The sequence below is a fragment of the Molothrus ater genome, chromosome 16, assembly GCF_012460135.2.
Source record: "Molothrus ater isolate BHLD 08-10-18 breed brown headed cowbird chromosome 16, BPBGC_Mater_1.1, whole genome shotgun sequence".
Lineage (NCBI taxonomy): Eukaryota > Metazoa > Chordata > Aves > Passeriformes > Icteridae > Molothrus > Molothrus ater.
In genome coordinates this window covers 5142507-5161144 of record NC_050493.2, presented here as the reverse complement: position 1 = coordinate 5161144, position 18638 = coordinate 5142507, and the positions used below count along the sequence as shown (strand labels likewise).

At 54.9% G+C, this 18638-nt stretch overlaps 2 protein-coding genes across 4 annotated transcripts in view; both read right to left on the bottom strand.

Annotated features, from left to right (window-relative positions):
• Window positions 1–7052, bottom strand: part of INTS1 (integrator complex subunit 1) — a 28175-nt gene extending 21123 nt beyond the window's left edge. For all 3 annotated transcript variants that reach the window (XM_036392460.1, XM_036392461.1, XM_036392462.1), the window contains exons 1-14: window positions 6945–7052; window positions 6568–6858; window positions 5824–6020; window positions 5467–5604; window positions 4713–4872; window positions 4239–4344; window positions 3785–3971; window positions 3510–3655; window positions 3073–3214; window positions 2559–2735; window positions 2202–2310; window positions 1479–1599; window positions 731–808; window positions 64–221 (exon numbers count right to left, since the gene is read on the bottom strand). In XM_036392460.1, the coding sequence (XP_036248353.1) occupies window positions 64–221; window positions 731–808; window positions 1479–1599; window positions 2202–2310; window positions 2559–2735; window positions 3073–3214; window positions 3510–3655; window positions 3785–3971; window positions 4239–4344; window positions 4713–4872; window positions 5467–5604; window positions 5824–6020; window positions 6568–6858; window positions 6945–7002 (2068 nt within the window). In that variant the 5' untranslated portion in view covers window positions 7003–7052. The remainder of the gene's footprint in view (window positions 1–63; window positions 222–730; window positions 809–1478; window positions 1600–2201; window positions 2311–2558; window positions 2736–3072; window positions 3215–3509; window positions 3656–3784; window positions 3972–4238; window positions 4345–4712; window positions 4873–5466; window positions 5605–5823; window positions 6021–6567; window positions 6859–6944) is intronic.
• A 788-nt stretch (window positions 7053–7840) lies between these two features.
• On the bottom strand, window positions 7841–18566 carry LOC118692368 (lysosomal alpha-glucosidase-like). The gene is given in 21 exon segments (XM_036392137.2): window positions 7841–8157; window positions 8362–8508; window positions 8589–8753; window positions 8870–8968; window positions 9157–9298; window positions 9379–9434; window positions 9436–9528; window positions 9745–9896; window positions 9981–10114; window positions 10463–10580; window positions 10918–11002; window positions 11161–11274; window positions 12078–12188; window positions 12954–13085; window positions 13195–13313; window positions 13576–13695; window positions 14795–14891; window positions 15363–15528; window positions 16475–16620; window positions 16827–17358; window positions 18492–18566. Coding segments are annotated over 20 exon segments (2781 nt in total). The 5' UTR covers window positions 17349–17358; window positions 18492–18566; the 3' UTR covers window positions 7841–8094.
• Between the last annotated feature and the right edge of the window lie 72 nt (window positions 18567–18638).

Below are 18638 nucleotides of genomic sequence, written 5' to 3'. Positions count from 1 at the left end.
TGGCAATAGGAGGACGTGGAGACAGAAGCCAGCACTTGCTGGTGGGAGCTTGTGCAGCCTCACCATCTGCTTGCACAGCTGCAGCCCTCTTCACCAAGTGGTCGGCGAGCTCCATGGCATCGGCGGGGCCCAGGGGCAGGTCCCGTGACAGCCCGATCACCAGGATGCGCATCAGCGTGTCCTCCAGGATGGGCACCTCCGAGCACAGCCGGAGGAAGAAGCTGCAGGAGAGGAGACACCAGGCATCAATCACACCTTGCACAGCAGCCTCCTGGAACCCTCCACAGACCTTACAACGTATCTGAGCAGAAGATACAACACAGCTTCTTTCCCTGATCTCCAGCTCCAAATGCAACTATTTGAAACAAATTATTATCTGAGTGTCCCTTGCACTGCCTTGTACCTCTATGCTTCAGCCTCCTTGAGTCTGAGCTCCCTAACCTTACCCCAGTTACCCACACACTGTGGGGCTGCTCTCCTTACAACTACAGTGTCAAGATACAGAACAGCTTGGCACAGGGAGCAGGAATGAAGGAGGAAGAGAAACAGATGGAGAGTGGAACAACACCCCCCAGTTTTATGGCAGTGTAACAGATGAAGAAAATCTGAGCACAGTTCCAAGCCTTTCCAACACAGAGCTATATAAGGATGACCAGAAAACACCCATTCCTCTGCCTCCAGCTAGAGCAGCTCCCCACCTGCACCCACCACAGGAAGGGCACGCACTCACTTGCGGTCACTCTCGGGGGGCCAGTTGTCCCATTTGTAGTAGGTTTCTGGCTGCTCTGTGAAGAGCACCTTGTGGAGGCTGTAGAGATGAAGAGGACAGTAAACACCATCTGTGAGGCTTAAGAATACATACAACAGTCCCATCTCCCTCAAATCCTGCTAAAGCTTCCCAACCTGCACATGAAGGAACCCCATCAGATAACTGAGTCTAGCAACAGTAACAACATGATCAGAACAGAGAGGACTATGCAATCAACATGGGCTCTGGGCTTTTATACTTTCAGTAACCTGTCTTGCTTACGAGTAATTCTGGCTTGAACTGTCTCAGTAATGCCTTGTGTGTGTCAAGACCCCAGAATACCACCTGTCCTCCAGAAGACAGAACAATCTGTGGAACCTTCAGCCACAGAGCCTTAAAAAATACATCAAACAAAAAAACAACAAGGAGTCCACAGGGAATTTGTTTGGTCAGATAGCTAAAAATCCCCTACTGAGTGGACCCAAATAATATAAATCGGAAATATTTTCCATTATCATATAAATCAGAAATATTTTCCATTATCATATATTTCTCAATGCATCTGAAGGAGTTTCAGAGAGGGAGACAGTCCCTGCTAAAATTGTTTCTGCTCCCTGTCTGAAAATGGGAGAGAAATCTAACCAAACCCTGGTGTATACCTGGCTTTTCATCATATATCAGTGCTGGGGAAGGGACTGGTTATGCACAGACATGACCAGCTGACTCTCACCAGTGCACATAGTCCTTTGGAGCCAGCTTGCTGATAGATGGAACAACTGTATGCAGCCACCAGACAGCATCACGCTGGATAGCTGCAATCTGGTTCTGGAAAGAGCGCAGCACTTCCAAGTCTGAAAAACAGTCAGGGCACAAAATACACACACAGGCCCCGTCAGAAGCATGGTGGTTTCAAGACAGTAACCAGAACTCTGAGGCATCAACAGTAAATCACAGAATGGTTTGAGTTGGAAGGAACCTTAAAGATCCTTTTGTTTCAATTCCTGCACCACACGTTCCACTAGAGAAGGAGAACCAGAGGAGTGTATGAGAAGGACTTGAGTCCCCTAGCTCTGGCAGAACGTGTTCTTTGCTTTCTGACACATGCTGCAGCAAAACCCCCAACACAAAGCACAGACGGATGAGTTTTGTGAGAAGAAGGCACATGGGCAGTCATGTCAGTGCCACACCAAAGGCCTGTCTTCCCAGCCCCTTAATCCTTACAGCTGCCCCTTCAGGCCTGAGGCCCCTCCACCCACAGCTCCCTCTCCCCAGCCTCTCAGCCACTGCTTCCATAGATACAAGAAGCACTGGCCATGCAAATGCCACATCCCCAATCTCTGTCAGCCCCAGGATGACAGCAGCCTCCCAACCCTAGCTGATGTTCTCCCAACACCAGGGGCAGATATCCACTAAAATGCTCATCCTCAGAGATAACCTAGGTTCTTCTACTTACTCTTTTTCTCTCCTTTGTCCCAAGCAATTCCAGCCTCCTTCACCTGGGCTGTGATACCAAGCATCATGGAGACAGCTAGCAGGTCGGTTATGTGGATGACAAACCGCTCCTTAAAATAGAAAAGAAAAAAAAAGAGTTGAATAGCAACAACCAGAGCTGCCTTCTGGAAGTGTTTTGTCATCAAAAATGATGAACGTGGATGTTTGAAAATGAGATATGGGAGTGCTGCTATGAGACACACAAACAGTGACTCACTCAGATACCAAAGAGCAAAAGGAAGAATGGCCAGGAAAGCAGACACAGAAGAGCTCAGGGCATCACTGGCACATCCAGCAGCACAAGGGTGGAGAATGGTACCTTGAATTCCATCTCTGCGTACAGGGCCTCCTTCCTTTCCTGCATGAGACCCAGGCAGAAGGCCTGGAAGTTGATCTCATGCTTTGTCTGCTTGATGATCTCTCTCAGCAGAGCCCGTGAAGCTCGCAGGTAATCGTCCTTGGTGGTCAACAGGTCCTGGAACACCATTGCCAGGTACTGGGGCCACACAGAGAGAAAACGTTCAGTGCACTGTAATGGGTCTGCATCCACAAAATGAAAAGACACAAGGAAACCATGCTGGAGGTATCCTGTCCTTCATACCCCTGGGGAGCGGTAATAATGTTTCTCTCATGAAACTGCATTATCACCCAGAATGTGGGGGTTAGAAAATGCCCATGTATGTTTATTCCTAGCAAGAATAATTATATAATTTCAAAATAGTATGATACAGATCAGACAGCTGTCTCTGAAAAGATTCATCTGGGGCTCAAAACAACTAAATCTCTCAGGTGGGGTTCTGGGGTTACCATCAGTTATCCAAGACATCACCTACCTTTGGAGCTTGCTCTGAGCTGTGCTGAAGCACAGTATACAGGATCTGCATGTTGTTGGGATTTCTTGCATTTGACAGTTCATTGAAAATCACAAACTTAATGGTGGTGCCCAGGTTATCCCTGTGTGCATTCAGCAGCTCCCTGCAAGGGAAGACCAGGGATACCTGAACTGACATTTCATTGCAGCTGGACACATTCTTTTCATTTCTCCTTGAAGTATTTAGCACACAAAAGTGAAAAGGATGGAACAGCACATATCAAAGGACAATATCAAAGGACTACTGAAAGATTTCTAGGACAATGAAATTCATTTAAATGAGCACAAGACACTCTGTGCCCCAAGCTGGTATTTAAAACCAGAGACATTGAGACTGTCAAGTCCCTGGGCATGTCTCCCACAGTGCTTTCCCTTCCTGTCACAGACCCAGTCACTCACCTGACACACAGCATGTAGTGGTTGAGAAGGACTTTTGGCTTGAGACGAATTTTGATCAGGTTGGAGATAACTTCCATGTCCTCTGAGCTGTGGGTGTTACAGTTCATACACACTGACATCAGCAAGTCCTGAGCTGGCTTGGTCAACTGCAGAAAAAGAGCAGAAAGACTCCAGCCACTCGCCATTACAGACCAGAAACGTAACTGGAGTACAGCATGCAGCCCTCCTGGCTGGACTGCAGACCAGGGCTGTGCTCCAGCTGCTCCTCTCCTTACCTTTGGGTTCTGCAGCCACATCTCCAGCCTCTGCACAGCCATCTGGCGCACCTCTTTGTAGCCACAGGTTGCTGTCAGCAGGCGCAGGAGGTTCCTGGAGACGTTGTCCATGGGCTGGCGCCGGTTCAGCTGGTCCCGAAGCATGTCTAGCACATATTCCTCCACACTCTCTGCAAGGTCTTCATACCTGGGCCACACAAATTGAACTTTACTCATTTCCACAAAAGACAGTCCAGGGATCAGCACTCTTTCTTGTTTGTGGTATGACCCGCAAACCAAGAAAATCCTCTCTTTTCTCTTGGCACCAGTTTTATCTTTATTGACACCCCCCAACAGATGCCACAGGAGCACAGAGAAGGAGCTTCCTGCCACAGCTCTGCAGGGTGGGTGAGCACAGACACATCTACAGACACACCTGCACACAACTGTGCTAGGAAAGGAAGAGGCACTGTACCTGGGCATGAGCTGGCCCGCCTGCTCGGGGCTCATTTTCTCCTCTGCAATCAGCAGCTCACTCTGGCTGTCCTCCTCCTCTGTCATGGAAGGGTGTGGGCTACTCCCTAAGAGAGACCAGGACACAGCACACTCCATGAAAGAACTCCTCTCCCTACAGATCCATCACTGGGCACAGCACACAACTCCTCTCTAGAGATCAACCACTTGTGCTCTGGTTTGTTCAGCTTCTTTCAGGGAACCCTTTCAGCAGACCACAGCCTCTCACACTGCATCCCATACAAGCCCATTTTTCACTACCCCCAAACATCCCCTGGACATGAAAGAGCCCCAAAAAGAAGAAAAGCAATGCCTGGAACTCAAAGCCTGGTCTATGTGACTCCATCTAATACCAAACTATTCTCACAACCAATAAGCACTGCAGGCTCCATGCTCTCCCTAAACCTTTGTTCCTGGTTCCCAAACATCTTCTTACCAGCACTAAGGTCCCCTCCACTACGTCCAACTTCTCCATGTAAGAGCATGGTCTTAGGAGGCATCTTGGTGTTAAAAGCTGTCTGGATGTTATCCACAAATGTCTTGCAGTGAGGGCTGTCCACCCAGATACGCTCCCCAAGGGAGTCCTCGATGTACACCTGCAGCAGGGAGCACAATCCATTTCCATGGGGTTAAGCAAAGGAGTATTTGTGAGTTTTTATAAATTTCTAATGTATAGAAACTAACATAACCAGTGCATGGATGAAAACCAGACCAGATTATCATAAAAGAGAAAAAATATACACCACCACATCTCAAGCTCTACTGGGCACCTTCTCAAAAGAGATTTTACAACAAGTTATACCACCAAAATATAGAAGCTCATCAGCTCAGCCTTTTTAAGTTAATGAGCTATTTTAATCCCTAGACATCAAATAGAAAGCAAGGAGTCTCTGCAACATCAATACAGACTCTCAAAGATATCTCAGGAAAGAGCAGAAATAAGGCAACAAAAGGCAATGGAGGCTATGTTCCAGAAACCCATGGAGATTTTTCTTTACAAGGATGGGTCCAGACTCCAATTTCTGCCTCCTCCAGCTGCATTCCCACAGTGGATAAGAGGACACTAACCACCCCCTTCCCTACAGCTGTAATAAATCCTGTGCTGCTCTCCTACTCCAACACATCCACATTTGCCAAACCAGCCTGCCCACCACTGCCTCAGTCAGCAGAAATCCCCTCAATTCACCAACCTTGACAAAGATCTCTGGCCAGTTCTCATCCTCTTCGTAGGCTGCCATGAGAAGGTTGCATGCCAAGACAGACACAAGACTATTCCCTTTGGCTTTGAAATTGATGGAGGCATCTCTTCGGAGTAGGCTGCACAGTGCCTGGAATAACATCCACCAAAAAATAAAATAATAAACAAGTCATCTATTGAGAAAGCATGCAGAGAAGGTGCAGAAAGAGAAATACAAATTGCAGCAGCTTGCCACAGAGCTCTGGTATTTACAAAGCCATGCAGACCACTCTCTGGCCTGAGCAGAGAAAGTGCAACTCTGCTCACAGTTTGGCAGGAATGATCAGTCAGTGACTTTGTGAGTCCTCACCTCGATAACTCCTTCGGTGGCAAATATGTTGGGTTTGATTTTTGCCAGGTACATGAGGCTCAGGTAGAGAGTGGTGTCAGGTTTGGCTCTGTTCATCTTCAGCTGCTTCACAGCTCCACACAGCACCCCCTCAATACGGTCATCGTTGCCTTCTGCCTCTGCTGCCTCAATCTCATCCAGCAGCACCGTGGGGACGACTGCAACCACCAACACACAGGCATCAGCATTTACCCTCATGCCAAACGACCACCCTGATGTGCTGCAGGGGACAGCAAAGCACAGACCAGCTCACTTTTAGCCCCTGCAATAGCTTTTCCCTACTCAATTGCCATTAAAAGTTCTGTTTCACAACTGACAATGCCCCTTCATTGTTTTTCCATGATAGCACACTCCTCTGAAAATGTATCCAACATCAGAAACAGAATGACAATTTAAAAGGCAACATCCAGACCCAGAGTTTGCTAAAGAAGTACGTGAATAAAACACCACAATCCAGACTTTGAGATCTCCTCAAAGGAGTATTTCACATACGGCTACTAAACAGCTGTCAGACAGAATGAACACAACCCAATGCCAACAGAAGAGAAAACCTTGACTCCAGCCCCATATCCAGGGAAGGAAACCCTCGAGGACAGCACATAATTGCATTGTGGTCTTCCAGAACGACTCCTGGATGAGACTCCAGAGCAAGGAGAAGTTTCCCCGAGGCTTCCGTGTGACGGCAGGAGCGCAGCGAGGCCTCACCTTCGATGGGGATGACAGACGGCTCCTTGATGGAGGGCGAGATGGCTCTTTTCTCCGCCACGGCCGCCTCTGCCAGGCGTCCCAGGGCGCTGAGGGGCGGCGTGGAGGAGAGCTTGGGGCGCTTGGTAAGCCCGGGCAGCCCCGCCGGGCCCGCCAAGGCGGCGGCCGCGTCCCGCTTGCGCTCCGAGGGCAGCCCGGGCGGCGCCGGCTTCAGCAGCGTCACGGCGGCCTTGCCCTCGCCGCTCTGCCCCTTGGAGCCCAGCGCGATGAAGTCTCCGGGCGGCGGGTGCGCTGCGAGGGGAGACACGGAGACAGTGAGGGACAGCGACAGTGAGGGACAGAGAGGGACAGCGCCCGCCCGGCCCCGCGGGACTCACCGGAGGGCTTGGGCACGGCGCTGGGCCGCCGCACGGCCGCCGCCTTCGGCCGGTTCATGGCGCCACCAAGCACCGGCCCAGCGACGGACCGTGCGACAGCCGGGACGGGCAGACAGACACCAGGGAGCGACAGCCGGGACCGACCGACGGCCGCGGCCGCACGGAACCGGAACCGCCGCCGCAGCGGCACCGCCCGGCCCGGCCCGCCCCGCCGGGCAGCGCCGTCTGGCGGGCGGGAGGGGGAACTGCAGCGCCGGGGGATCGCGGGCAGCCCGAGGTCAGAGAGGCTGCGAGGTGTGGAATATGTAAATATCTTCTTATAAAAATGTGTTCTTTGGTGCTCGATCCGTCTGTTCTCCCACGCCGCTAGCAGCAGGACAAGAGGACATAGTCTCAGGCTGCACTAGGGGGTGTTAAGTCAGACACCAGGAGGAATTTCTTCACAAAAAGGGGGATTACATGTTGGGATGGGCTGCCCAGGGTGGTGATGGAGTCACCGCCTCTGGAGGTGTTCAAGAAATGACTGGACGTGGCACTCAGTGCCATGGTGTATGGAAAAGTGATTAGTTCACGGCTGGACTTGATCTTGGAGGTCTTTTCCAGCTTAAATGATTCTGTGATGAGAGGATCTGGGATGAAAGAAGGGAATCAAGGAGGTGGGATTGGAGGATGTAGTCAGGGGCTGAAACTGGGGAGCTGGAAGTAGTGGTTGAAGTTGGAGGGGTGGAATGTGGGGCAGGAATTGTGGGGAGGTTGGACTGGGGCTAAAATTGAGCAGCTGACACCAGGGTGATGGAGCCAGGAGAACCGAGGTCAAGGATTAAAACAGCAGAAACTGTCTGCCCACCCCCTGTCCCCCATGCCACCCCTTCTGTCCCCACATCATGCTCTCAGGACAAGTTCTCCACATGCCTTTATTGCAGTGGGGACAGCAGGTACCCACACCTCCACCCACCCAGGACCATGCAGGGGGCACCCAGCAGCCAAGCCCCCATCCCACGCCCCCTGTCCCCAGCTGTGCTGGAGGGGGACGAGCAGCAGCAGGTGACAGTGCCCAGTGCCCCCTCCGTGGCAGCATCCTGGCTTCAGGGGCTGGAGCATGGACCATCTCCCAGCAGGGTGTCCTGGGGGTGACCCCACAGCCCCCTGCTCACAGCCACTGCAGGGAGAAGCCCTGGCTGAGGCTCATGCCAAGGTCACTCACGTTGAGAACCTGTGGAGGGAGAGGAGACATTTTGGGGTACAGCCCTGACAGGAGGGAAATGGAGAATGCTTTCCCCTAACCCCTGGCATGGCAGGAGAGCCACAGAGAGTCCTCACCCCCTCTTTGGTCACTCTGTGACCTGGAGGAGGAGGGGTGGAGACCCTCACGATGGGCACCCCCCACCCAGCAAAGGGCACTCTGAACTTTTCCCACCTGGTTGTCCAGGTAGGAAAAGGGCTTCTCCTGGCCATTCAGGAGGACCTTGCTGGGCGGCTTCTGCACCCCAAAGATGCTCAGTGTGCCAATGGTGACCTTGGTGGCCTCGGTGCTGGCATGGAGGACGGTGGAGGTGAAGATGTTCTGTAGGAGGGGAGAGCTTGAGCTCAAGGTCACCAGGTAGCATGGGACCCTCTGCTCCTGCCCTCCCCACCACATTCCACCTGTGTGACATTGAACACCACGTAGGAGTAGTTGCCCTTCTCGAAGGTGTCCAGGCTCTCGCCATCATCCCAGAAAAGGTCCCCCCAGGCAGTGGCATGTGAGGACAAGGCCACGATGAGACGCAGGGGGTTCCCTCGGGTGGCCTCTGTGGTGGTTCCTGGTTTCTGGGGTTCAAAGACATGGGTTCTGTAGGGCCATGACCACAGGCTCCAGGAGCTGAGGTGCTGGGGGACACACACACTGTGGGCAGCACCCAGGGAGGAGATGGGTGGGCACTCACTTGGGTGGGCAGGATGGAACCTTCCCGGATGTGCAGGTTGAGGTGCTCCAGAGGGGCTGACATCTTCAACATCTCCCCACTGCTGTTCACTGAAGAGCCCTGGGCAGGCAGTGAGAGACATGGGTGTGAGGGACCAGGGCTCAGGCATGGGTCTGCAGGGCAGCCATCCCCAACCCTCACCCATTAGGGCACACTGGGCTCAGCCAGGGCTTCCCACCCACAGCTTGACCCAAGAGGGTCAAGCAGGGATCAGCCAGCCCCTGGCCAAATGCTGTGATGCTCCTCACCGTGTAGAAGTCATACCACGTGCCTTGGGGGACATAACCTATGACTGAGTCCACCCCAGGCTCCAGCACTGGGGTTACCAGCAGGCTCTGGCCCCACAGGAACTGCCTGTCCAGCTCCCACGTGGCCTCATCCCGAGGGAACCTGTGGTGGGATGGAGACACCGCTCGGTCTCCCTGGTTCAGCCCAAGCATCTCCCCAGCTCCCGGTGGGGACGGCCTTACTCAAAGAACAAGGGCCGGGCCACGGTGTCCCCCTGCAGGTGGGCACGATGGAAAAGGGCTGTAGAGGAAGGGCAGGAGGGAATAGCGGGTCAGCAGCACGTCCTTCATGGCTGTCCTGGCTGCGGGGCTGAACACTGTTGGGTCCTGGGCCTGGGGGAGACACGGGCACTCAGCAGCTGTCCCACCCCTGACCCCACCTCCTGCATCCCCCACTCACATCTCATATCCTGCATTCCACACCGCATATCCTGCATCCCCAATTCCACATCCCATATCCTGCATCCCCAATTCCACACCCCATATCCTGCATCCCCCATCCTATACCCCAGCCCTAGGATGCCTCTCCCTGGGCACCCTGCCCTGGACCTTCTCGTTCTGGGTGTTGTGGTTGCGAGAGAAGGGGTAGAAGGCGCCGAGCTGCATCCAGCGTGTGCACAGCTCCTCCGAGGTGCTGCCCGAGAAGCCGCAGATGTCTGCCCCGACCAGAGGGATGCCAAAGAGGCTGAAGCTCAGCAGCCCTGGGGGCAGGGACAGTTAACAGGGCACAGTTTTGGAGACATCTCCAAAAATTAGAGAGCTGGCAGGGGCTCTGTGCCACCCACCTGGGATTGAGTAACGCATGTCCTTCCACTGGCTCCGGTTGTCACCCAGCCAGTGCCCGGAGTAGCGGCCCTGGCTGGGGAAGGTGGAGCGGGAGATGAGGAAGGGGCGCTTCCCCCGGATCTGGATCAAGGCGCTGGAAAACAACAGCAAAGCTGGGGGCAGAAGGTAAGAGCAGCCTGCCAAGGGTTTGCCTCACCCCACAACAGCTGAGGGAAAATTCCAGCCCCCTGGCAGAGGCGGGGAGAGCCAGTCCCAGCAGTATGGCAAAGGCTTCCAGCAGGACCAGCCTCATTCACCCATTCCTCCCAGAGCAGTGTCAGCTCTCCTCTTCTCCTGGGTTATTCCCATCCCAGAAGCTGTGAGCAGTCAGAGCTTCTCCACTTCAGACCACACTCAAATCCCCATCCTTTTCCTGCTCAGCTCTGAGAAGGATTTTTCCCAGCCCACCCCCAGGCTGTCAGGAAGTGGGATGCCCAGGTACCTTGCTGTGGCTTTGGCTTCCATCAGCCCATAGAGGTTATGGAGGTTGTAGTGCACAGAGACTTTCTGCTTTGCCGAGGCACACACTGTCTTTGCAGAGAGGGAATCGCCCAGCACGGCTGCCAGGAGGGAGAGCCCAGTTGGACCCAGCTGGGGTGCAGGGGATATGGACCCCCCACACTTGCTGGCCCTGGGTCAGCCCTCCCACAGCCAGCTGTCACTGCCAACCAGTGCCAAAAGCTCATGCAAATGGCCCCATCCTGCACCCTGACATGGCCCTAACAAGTGTGCATGGCTTAGACATGGATATTGGCACATGAAGGTAGGGATGGAGGCATTCAGGGTGTAAGAGACACAATGTCTTAGAAATGGTTTTCCTCACCACACTCAGCTGGCAGTCATCTCAAAGCACACAGTACCTACGAGCACAGCCTTGTATCTCATCTCCCTCCTCACCTGGAGTGTAGGGTGGGTTGTCCAACTCTCCTGGGGGGCAGCCATCTTCAGACCCATCCATGAAGTTGGATGGCTCATTCATGTCCTAAGCAAAGAAAATTGTGCTGCAATTTCAGGTGTGTGTTTTTGGGATTAGTGGTAGACCTATAAAAGCTGCATTTGAGGGATAGCCCTGCCAGGACACACACCAGGCATGAGCTGAGCTGCTGGCAGGGAGCAACCCACGGGCAAGGAGGGACTTACGATCCAGAGGCCATCAAAGGGCACGTGGGCATGGAAGTGCTGCAGGTTCTCCAGCCACCACTGGTGTGTGTCTGGGTTGGAGAAGTCTGCAAAGGCAGTGAAACCAGGCCAGACCTGTGGAGACACCACCAATGCATGGGATCAGCAAGCAGGTGATTTGTGGGGAGCCACCATGAGGAACAGGGTACCACAGCACGCCAGGAATTTCAGCTGGGGGTGAAACAGGAAATGAGACAGAAGATAAACCCAGCCAATGCTTTGAGTCCTGGGTGCTACACACACACAGCATCCCTCCTACTCCATGGTACCAGGAGTACCAGGTGCTGAGGAGCCCCCATAGGCCATGGGCAGTGGCAGCTGATGGAGCTGCTCTGCCCTCACTTGCACAAGGCCTGATACCACCTCACCAAGAACATGTCAGGGAAAAGCCAAGATTTCTCTGTGCTTTGCCTCATTCCAGGAATTTTAGCCATTTCCCCCCGTGTTTTCAGGCTACATCAAAAGCTTCCTCCTTGGAGACAGCAAGAGAGAGAGCAGGTGGGAGAAAACAGCCAGAGGGGTCAAAGTGGGAGGGAACAGCTGCAGAGCAGGTCTCGAGGCACACTGCTCATCACAGACAACCTCCCCTCACCCCAGAAACAGGAAGGGAGAGAAATCAGATGATCAGCCTTAGGCAGCACTGCTGACTCTGTGAAGCTCATATGACTTCCACAGGCTCCTCGGCTGAGCAGGGGCTGGTCCCTGGACTGGTGAAGACACCAGGAGGTGACACACGAGGAGGACAAGGGCTGAGCCAGGCTCTGGCAATTATCCCAGAGAAGTCCCTTGGCCACTTGGCTTTCCCTCCATTGTGATGAAATCCCAACCCTGGTATTGCACAACCCTCTGGGCTGGGATTTCCCCCTGGAGCTCCTCACCTGCCCGATGAGCGGCTGCCCTTGGGTGGTGTTGAGGAACAAGCCCCGTCTCAAGCCCTCATCAAAAGGCCAGTAGGAGCCATGAGGGCTGGTGCTGCTGATGCCAGGATCCTGGGGATGGAGCAGAGGGTTAGTGACACTCCAGGCAGCCCATGGCCCCTTACCCTGGCCAGACCAGTGTGATTCACAGAAGAGAACCCAGGCAGGGTCAGCCAGAGCCCACACACAGCGGCTGTTTCCCCCCAAGGGGAAGAGAAACTTGTGTTCAACACTTCCAGGCATGTTTTCTAAAATGCCACTTCTGCAAGTCCCCAGGACTCGTTACAGTGTTTTGGGGAGGGGGGGACAAATACAAGAACTCTTGCTCTTATGCAAGAAATGTCAGGTCACGGACAGAGCTGCTACAGAGAGTTCATTGAGGAGGAAATCCAACTTCCCCCTGCAAGGACCTGCTGGTCCCCACTGCCTCCAGCAAGCAGAACCCGTGCCCCCACTCCTTGCAGAGGGAAGAAGGGACATCACAGCCAGGTCACAAGATCCCAGCACTTGTGGGGATGTGAGGGCACCTGAGCTGAGCACCCACAAGTTAAACTGCCTGACCCACAGTTCCTCCATTCCTTCCTTCACAGGGGTCAGGGCCATCCTTGTACCCACAGAAGGATGGGAGCACAGCACAAGAACCTGGCTGTGTCTCCAAGGTCCCTGCATTAGGGGGATTTCCAGCCACAGTTTACAGTGCCTGACCAGCACTGGGAACTGGCTTCCTACAAAAATCCCCAGAGCCAGAAACGACCAGCTGGGACCAGGAGCATCCATTATGCCCTTGTCTGACATCCCTGCAGCAAAGACAGCACAGTGGGAGAGGAGGGGGAGTACCAAGATCATAACGTAGCGCTGCCCGTGTTTGTGGAGGTCTTCCACCAGGGAGGGCAGGGAGGAAAACCTCTGGGAATCCAAGGTGAAGTCCCGGTACCCATCCATGTAATCGATGTCATTCCACTGCCCATCCTGCAGGAAAGAGGCTCAGGAATGGGTGATGGAGACTCTGGAATGGGTGATGGGGCTCAGGAATGGGTGATGGAGAGTGCACTCCCTGCCCCACAGGCCTGGGGCTTACCTGGGGGATCTGGTAGTTCCTCATGGCTCTCACAGTCTGCCAGGTCCCGTTGCTGGATCCGTAGCCCCAGCGGCAGAGGTGGAAGCCAAGAGCCCAGATGGGTGGCATGGCTGGGAAACCTGCAGTGGGACAGTGGGAGCATGGATAGAGATTCCCAAGATGACAGCAGCATCTCAAAAGGATGGGAAGGTAAGGGAAGAGGGAGGATAAGAGGTGATCACTGACCACAGTGTGCTGGAAGGGCTGGGAATGGGATGGCTGGGGAATGCTGATCCCTCCCCAGCAGAGAGGGTTGGGGATGGTGGTGAAGCTGGGGTGAGACAGGGATGTGGGCATGAAGGAGGTGCCTGCAGAGAGCTGTGCTGAGGTGTGGGCACTTACCTATCACCTGCTGGTACTGCTGGATGACCATGTTGGGATCGGGCCCCAGGAAGATGTAAAAATCCAGCACCCCTCCAATGGTCCTCCAGGTCAGTCCTGGAGCAGGCTGCAGAGCCACCTCTTTGAGTGGGAAGGCAAAAAGGGAAAGAGAAGAAGAGAGAAGAGAGAGAAGAGAAGAGAAGAGAAGAGAAGAGAAGAGAAGAGAAGAGAAGAGAAGAGAAGAGAAGAGAAGAGAAGAGAAGAGAAGAGAAGAGAAGAGAAGAGAAGAGAAGAGAAGAGAAGAGACAATTGGGGAGCAGCCCCGGACCTTAGCCCCTATGATGGGGCCCAGGCAGCACCACAGGCAATGCTCAGGGCGGAATAGAGAAATCCCTGTCTTGCACTCAGCAGATGCTAAATGGGTGTCTGGAAGCTTAAATCATCACAGCCCAGAGAGATCATGGGTTTATGCTATCTTGAAAATCTGCTCTTTAATCTCAAATCTGTGCCAGCTTCTGGACCAAGACTAAGCACTTCAGTGCAGTGCTTTCCTTCATGTCCTCCCCTGAAATCCCCTCCTAAGTGAATTGAGAGCTGCTTTTACAAGCAAGCATGTGGAAGCCAGGCCTTTCCTGGGAAGGGCTCCTCACATGGAGCAGCCTTTTCACCTCAGCTCAGGAGGCTGCATCTCACAGGATCTCCTCCTCAGCAGCATCACAGCCACAGAGCTGAGCACAGCTGGAGCTGCCAGAGCCCTGGGGTGAGCAGCATCATCCCAGCTGGCAGCAAGAGGCAGCTGCAGGGAGGGACGGGTGGTCCTGGTGCTGCCCCTGGCACGGCAGGAGCTGCTGTGTTATCAGCTGGCACACACGGGCAGATCCTGTGGCCACAGCTGGCAGCACAGCTGGAAGAGTGAGGGTGACAGATGGCACCCCTGGCTGTGCCCCAGTGCTGGAGCAGGGGAATGGGCATGGAGCTGCATGCAGGGGACTTGCCTTGCTGATGGCAGCTCGGCAGCTGGGTGTGTGGTTAAACTGCTCGGCAGTTGCTAAAGAGCCTCGCCGTAGCCAGGAAACAGATGGCTGCTCTCAATAACGGAGCCATCAAACCACATCTTTCCTTTTTATGCCTTCCTCTCACCCCAAGGTCCCAAACTGGCCACTCCAGCAGCCCCCATCTGTCCCAATCTGCCACGTCCTCCACCATGGACAAGCTGGCCTGGGGTCCCCTGGACACCTACCCATGGCGTTGCTGTTGAGCAGGAAAACACCATGAGCATTTCCACCCTCCTCCATCAGCAGGTAGAAGGGGTGAGCACCATACAGGTTGAATGATTCCTGCAAGGAAAGGTGCCCAGTAAGACAGAGGCAAAGAGGGCAAAGCAGGAGAGCCCCACGTCACTGAAGGTGAATAAATGATTCTGAGTTCTACATGCTGCCACCACCTCACCAGGCATCTGTCACTCCTCTGGAGCATAAGGCAAGGAATGAGGATAGGTTTGGAGCTTAGGGCCATGGGAGGCTGCTTCTTCCTCCAGCTCAGGGGCTGCTACTGAGCTGGGCTGGGTGAGGGGGAAACCTCCTGCCTCACCACAACACATTGCACGAGGAGCAGGGTGGAGCGGAAACACCCAGTGGCCTTGGAGTGCCAAGAGCATTTTGCAATTGCTCTGAAATCCTCCCTGGCACATACCTGCTCATCAGCCTCTCCCAGTGCTGCTGCCCACCCCTGCCATGCTTTCCCAGGCACAGGAGAGCGGCACTCCTGCTCTCAGCCCCTGCACTCCCACGGGGAGAGGGCAGATGTACCGTGGGAGACACATCACGGGCCCACAGTGTGAGGGTGTTCCAGTCCAGGCTGTGCAGGAGGCTGCCACGGTGCTCCCCCAGCCCATAGAGGAACTTGGATGGGAGTGATGTGGATATCTGGAGAAACTGGTCAGCAAAGATCAAGGGTGCCACGGTGGTGTTTAGCCTGCCAGGGTGACACCAAGAAAGAGAGAGGGTCAAAAGAGGGTTCTGGGACTCATTAGGATCCATTTGCCCATCAATAACTGATCTCTTCCCTCTCAAAGCATCTCAAGGGGAAGTCTAGCAGCACATCCCACCCTGCATCCAGCCCCCAACATCCTGGCCAGGAACAAATTCAGGTCTGGCTGGACACAAGGCACAGCCCAAGCCAGCACAGCACAGCCTTCCCTTTGACACCAGAAGTTTCCACCCAGGTTATTATTAACCACCGAGGTGATATGGCCATGGGGTTTCTCAGCCTGCTGTCACTGATAAGCAGCTCCCAAGTACAGAATGGATCACAGCCACCAGCAAATGGGAAAGAGGAGGAAAGGATGGGATCCCAAAACAGCCTGACCAGACATTGTCCAGATGGTGGTGCTTACCACCAACTTAGTGTGGGCAAAGCCGTGGAGGTGACAGAAGCTGTACAGAAAAGTCACCCACAGACCTTTTCCACAAAAAGCCTGGAGCTGTGTGTGTCCCTATAGCTTGGACAGCCAGGGAAACCCAAAAGCAGGGAGAGGGCAAAGCCAGAACTGTTCTCTGACACTTTTCCTGAGCCACCAGATCATTCATTTGTGATGTGCTGGGATCTACACAATGCTTGGCTTCTGTAGCACCCTGGAAGGAATCAGAGCACTAGGAAGTTTTTGGAGAGATGCTGATCCCACACAGGCCTGCCATGGCCAGAGCAAGCACATGGCCAGCCCAGGGCCAGGAAGCCACCTGCTGCCACATCCCCATGTCAGCATTGCTCAAAAGATGTAAGACAAAGAGTAATAATTGGCTGGAGATCTCACAGCAAGGGATTTCCTAATGAAAAACCTCTGGGAAGCATGCTGGAGCCTGTCTAGGGTGGGAAAAGCTTCCATCCACTGGCACAGTATGAGCATGAGGTGGGTTCTTACAGCACTGTCCCTGTTGCCTTGCGCTGCAGCAGCACCCCAAAGGGGTCCCAGGAGAAGTTCAGACTGTAGATGGGGTTTTCTGCTCTCTTCATCACCCGGGGAACATCAAGGGGAACCTCATAGCGTGGATTGGCTGCATCTGTTATCTGCAAAAGGGAGAAAAAGGGCTTTAAAGACCAGCGAAGTGAGAGGGCAAAGAGCTGGAGATGCTCACTGGCCCCACACAGCCACGCCTGGAGCACAGCAGATTCCAGACTTGATCCAAAACAAGGGGTGGTTACCTACAGGATGGCAGGTACAAGGGTCAGGAGCACGGTCACAGGCTCTTGAGGGCAGCCAGCAGGAAGCTCACCTTGATGTGCAGCCGTGTGTCCGTCTCAAACTCCACATCCAGCCTCAGCTTCTGGATGTCCCGGGGGTAATAGGCCTTCTCCCTCCGCACCAGCAGCCCCACCATGCCCAGCGCTGTCTGGTTGAGGCTCTCCAGGGTGTAGCTGGGGAAGTCAGGGGGATAGAAGCACCAGGGCACCCCCTGCTTGCCCTCTGCCAGCGGGGGACCCTGGATGAAGCAGCAGCCTCGGCTTTCGCAGAGCTCCTGGGTCACCACCACGCGCCGCTCCGGGTAGCAGTCAAAGCGATGGCTCTCAGGGACCACGAGACATTTTGGGGGTGCTGTGGGTCCCAGCCAGCCCCCCGACACTTGCCGCAGCACCCAGACAGTGATGGTGCTCAGCAGAACAGCGGCCACCAGCAGCCCACTGCCCACCCACCACGGGGCCAGCTTCCCATGGCCAGAGGGCACCGGGGCAGCCCCCTCCTCTTCCACCCGGCATGCTGCTGGCTGTGCTGCTGTCAGCCTCTGGTACGACTTCATTGTCCTGCTGCTGGATGGAAGGGGTGAAGGAGACTGAGGGGGAGAGCTTGCCCAGGCCTCAAGGACAGCTTCCTCCTCTCCTGATGCCTGTGGTTTGGGCAGAGCCTGCTCCCTCAGCACCCTGCAGCATCACATCTGCACCTTCAGCCAAGATGCACCTGGTAAACTCTGCAAAGGAAGGCTTTACCAAGGTCAGGTGGAACTGAGCCTGCTAAGTGTGGGGAGACACAGACACCCAACTGTCCACCAGTCCCAAGGGTCAAAGTGTGCCTGCTGCTCTCTGTGAAGAGGCCAAAGCACCATTTGCTTTTGGGAGGTGGCAGAGTGGCCCCTCAAGGAGTTTCTCCCAGGTCTGAATTAATGGGCTGCAGTGTTTCTGGAAGGTGCAAGCAAAACCGAGCTTGTTCTTCCTGTGGGAACGGAGCTGTGATGCTGAGAGCTGCAGCTCCGAGGTGAGGAGCATTCTCTGCTCTGAGCATTCCTCTGCTCAGAGCATCCTCTGTCATCACCGTCCAAAGCCCTGACTCAGAGGTTTTAGACCTAAGGAGGGCTGAGCAAGGGATGGCTGGGAATATGCCATTAGTCCTTGCTTTCCACTGATAAATGCTGATCCTGACAACCTCTCAGGCAAACAACTCCCGTACTCTATGCAAAGGAGACCCCCATGCTAAGTTTGCAGGCAGCAATCTCAGCACCTTAAAAAAGATACACAACTTTCTTCCCTCCATCTCCTCACTCTCATTCAGACCCTGCTCCCCTCACCCTCCTCCCTGCACAGGCTCAGAAAACGGCTCCATCCCCCACCAACACATTTAGTCCCCAGCCCTCTCCCAGCTCGGGCCACCACCACGGCTCGACCCGGCCGCGAACCTCCCCGAGCGGCAGCGCCTCCGCTTTATGGACCCGCCCGCCGCTTCCCCAGGCACGGCCGGCTCCCGAACCCCGGGGCCCTCTGTCCGCCACGGCCACACGCACCGGGGACAGTGCCCGGCCGGCCGGGGGACACACAGCCGGGGGGACACACGGACAGGGGGGACACACGGCCGAAGGGGGGCACAGCCGGAGCGTCCCCGGGCAGCGGCGCGCCCCGGCAGCCCCTGCCCGCCTTCGGGCCCCGCTCCGGCCGTGCCGGCGCTTACATACACGTGTGTCCTCTTGACATTGTGGCTGCGGGCAGCGGGCACGGGCAGCGGGCAGGGCACGGGCAGCGGGCAGGGCACGGGCAGCGCTCCCGGCGCTGCGGCTCCGCCGGCCCCGCCGTAAACACCCGACGAGCCGCTCGGCCGGCTC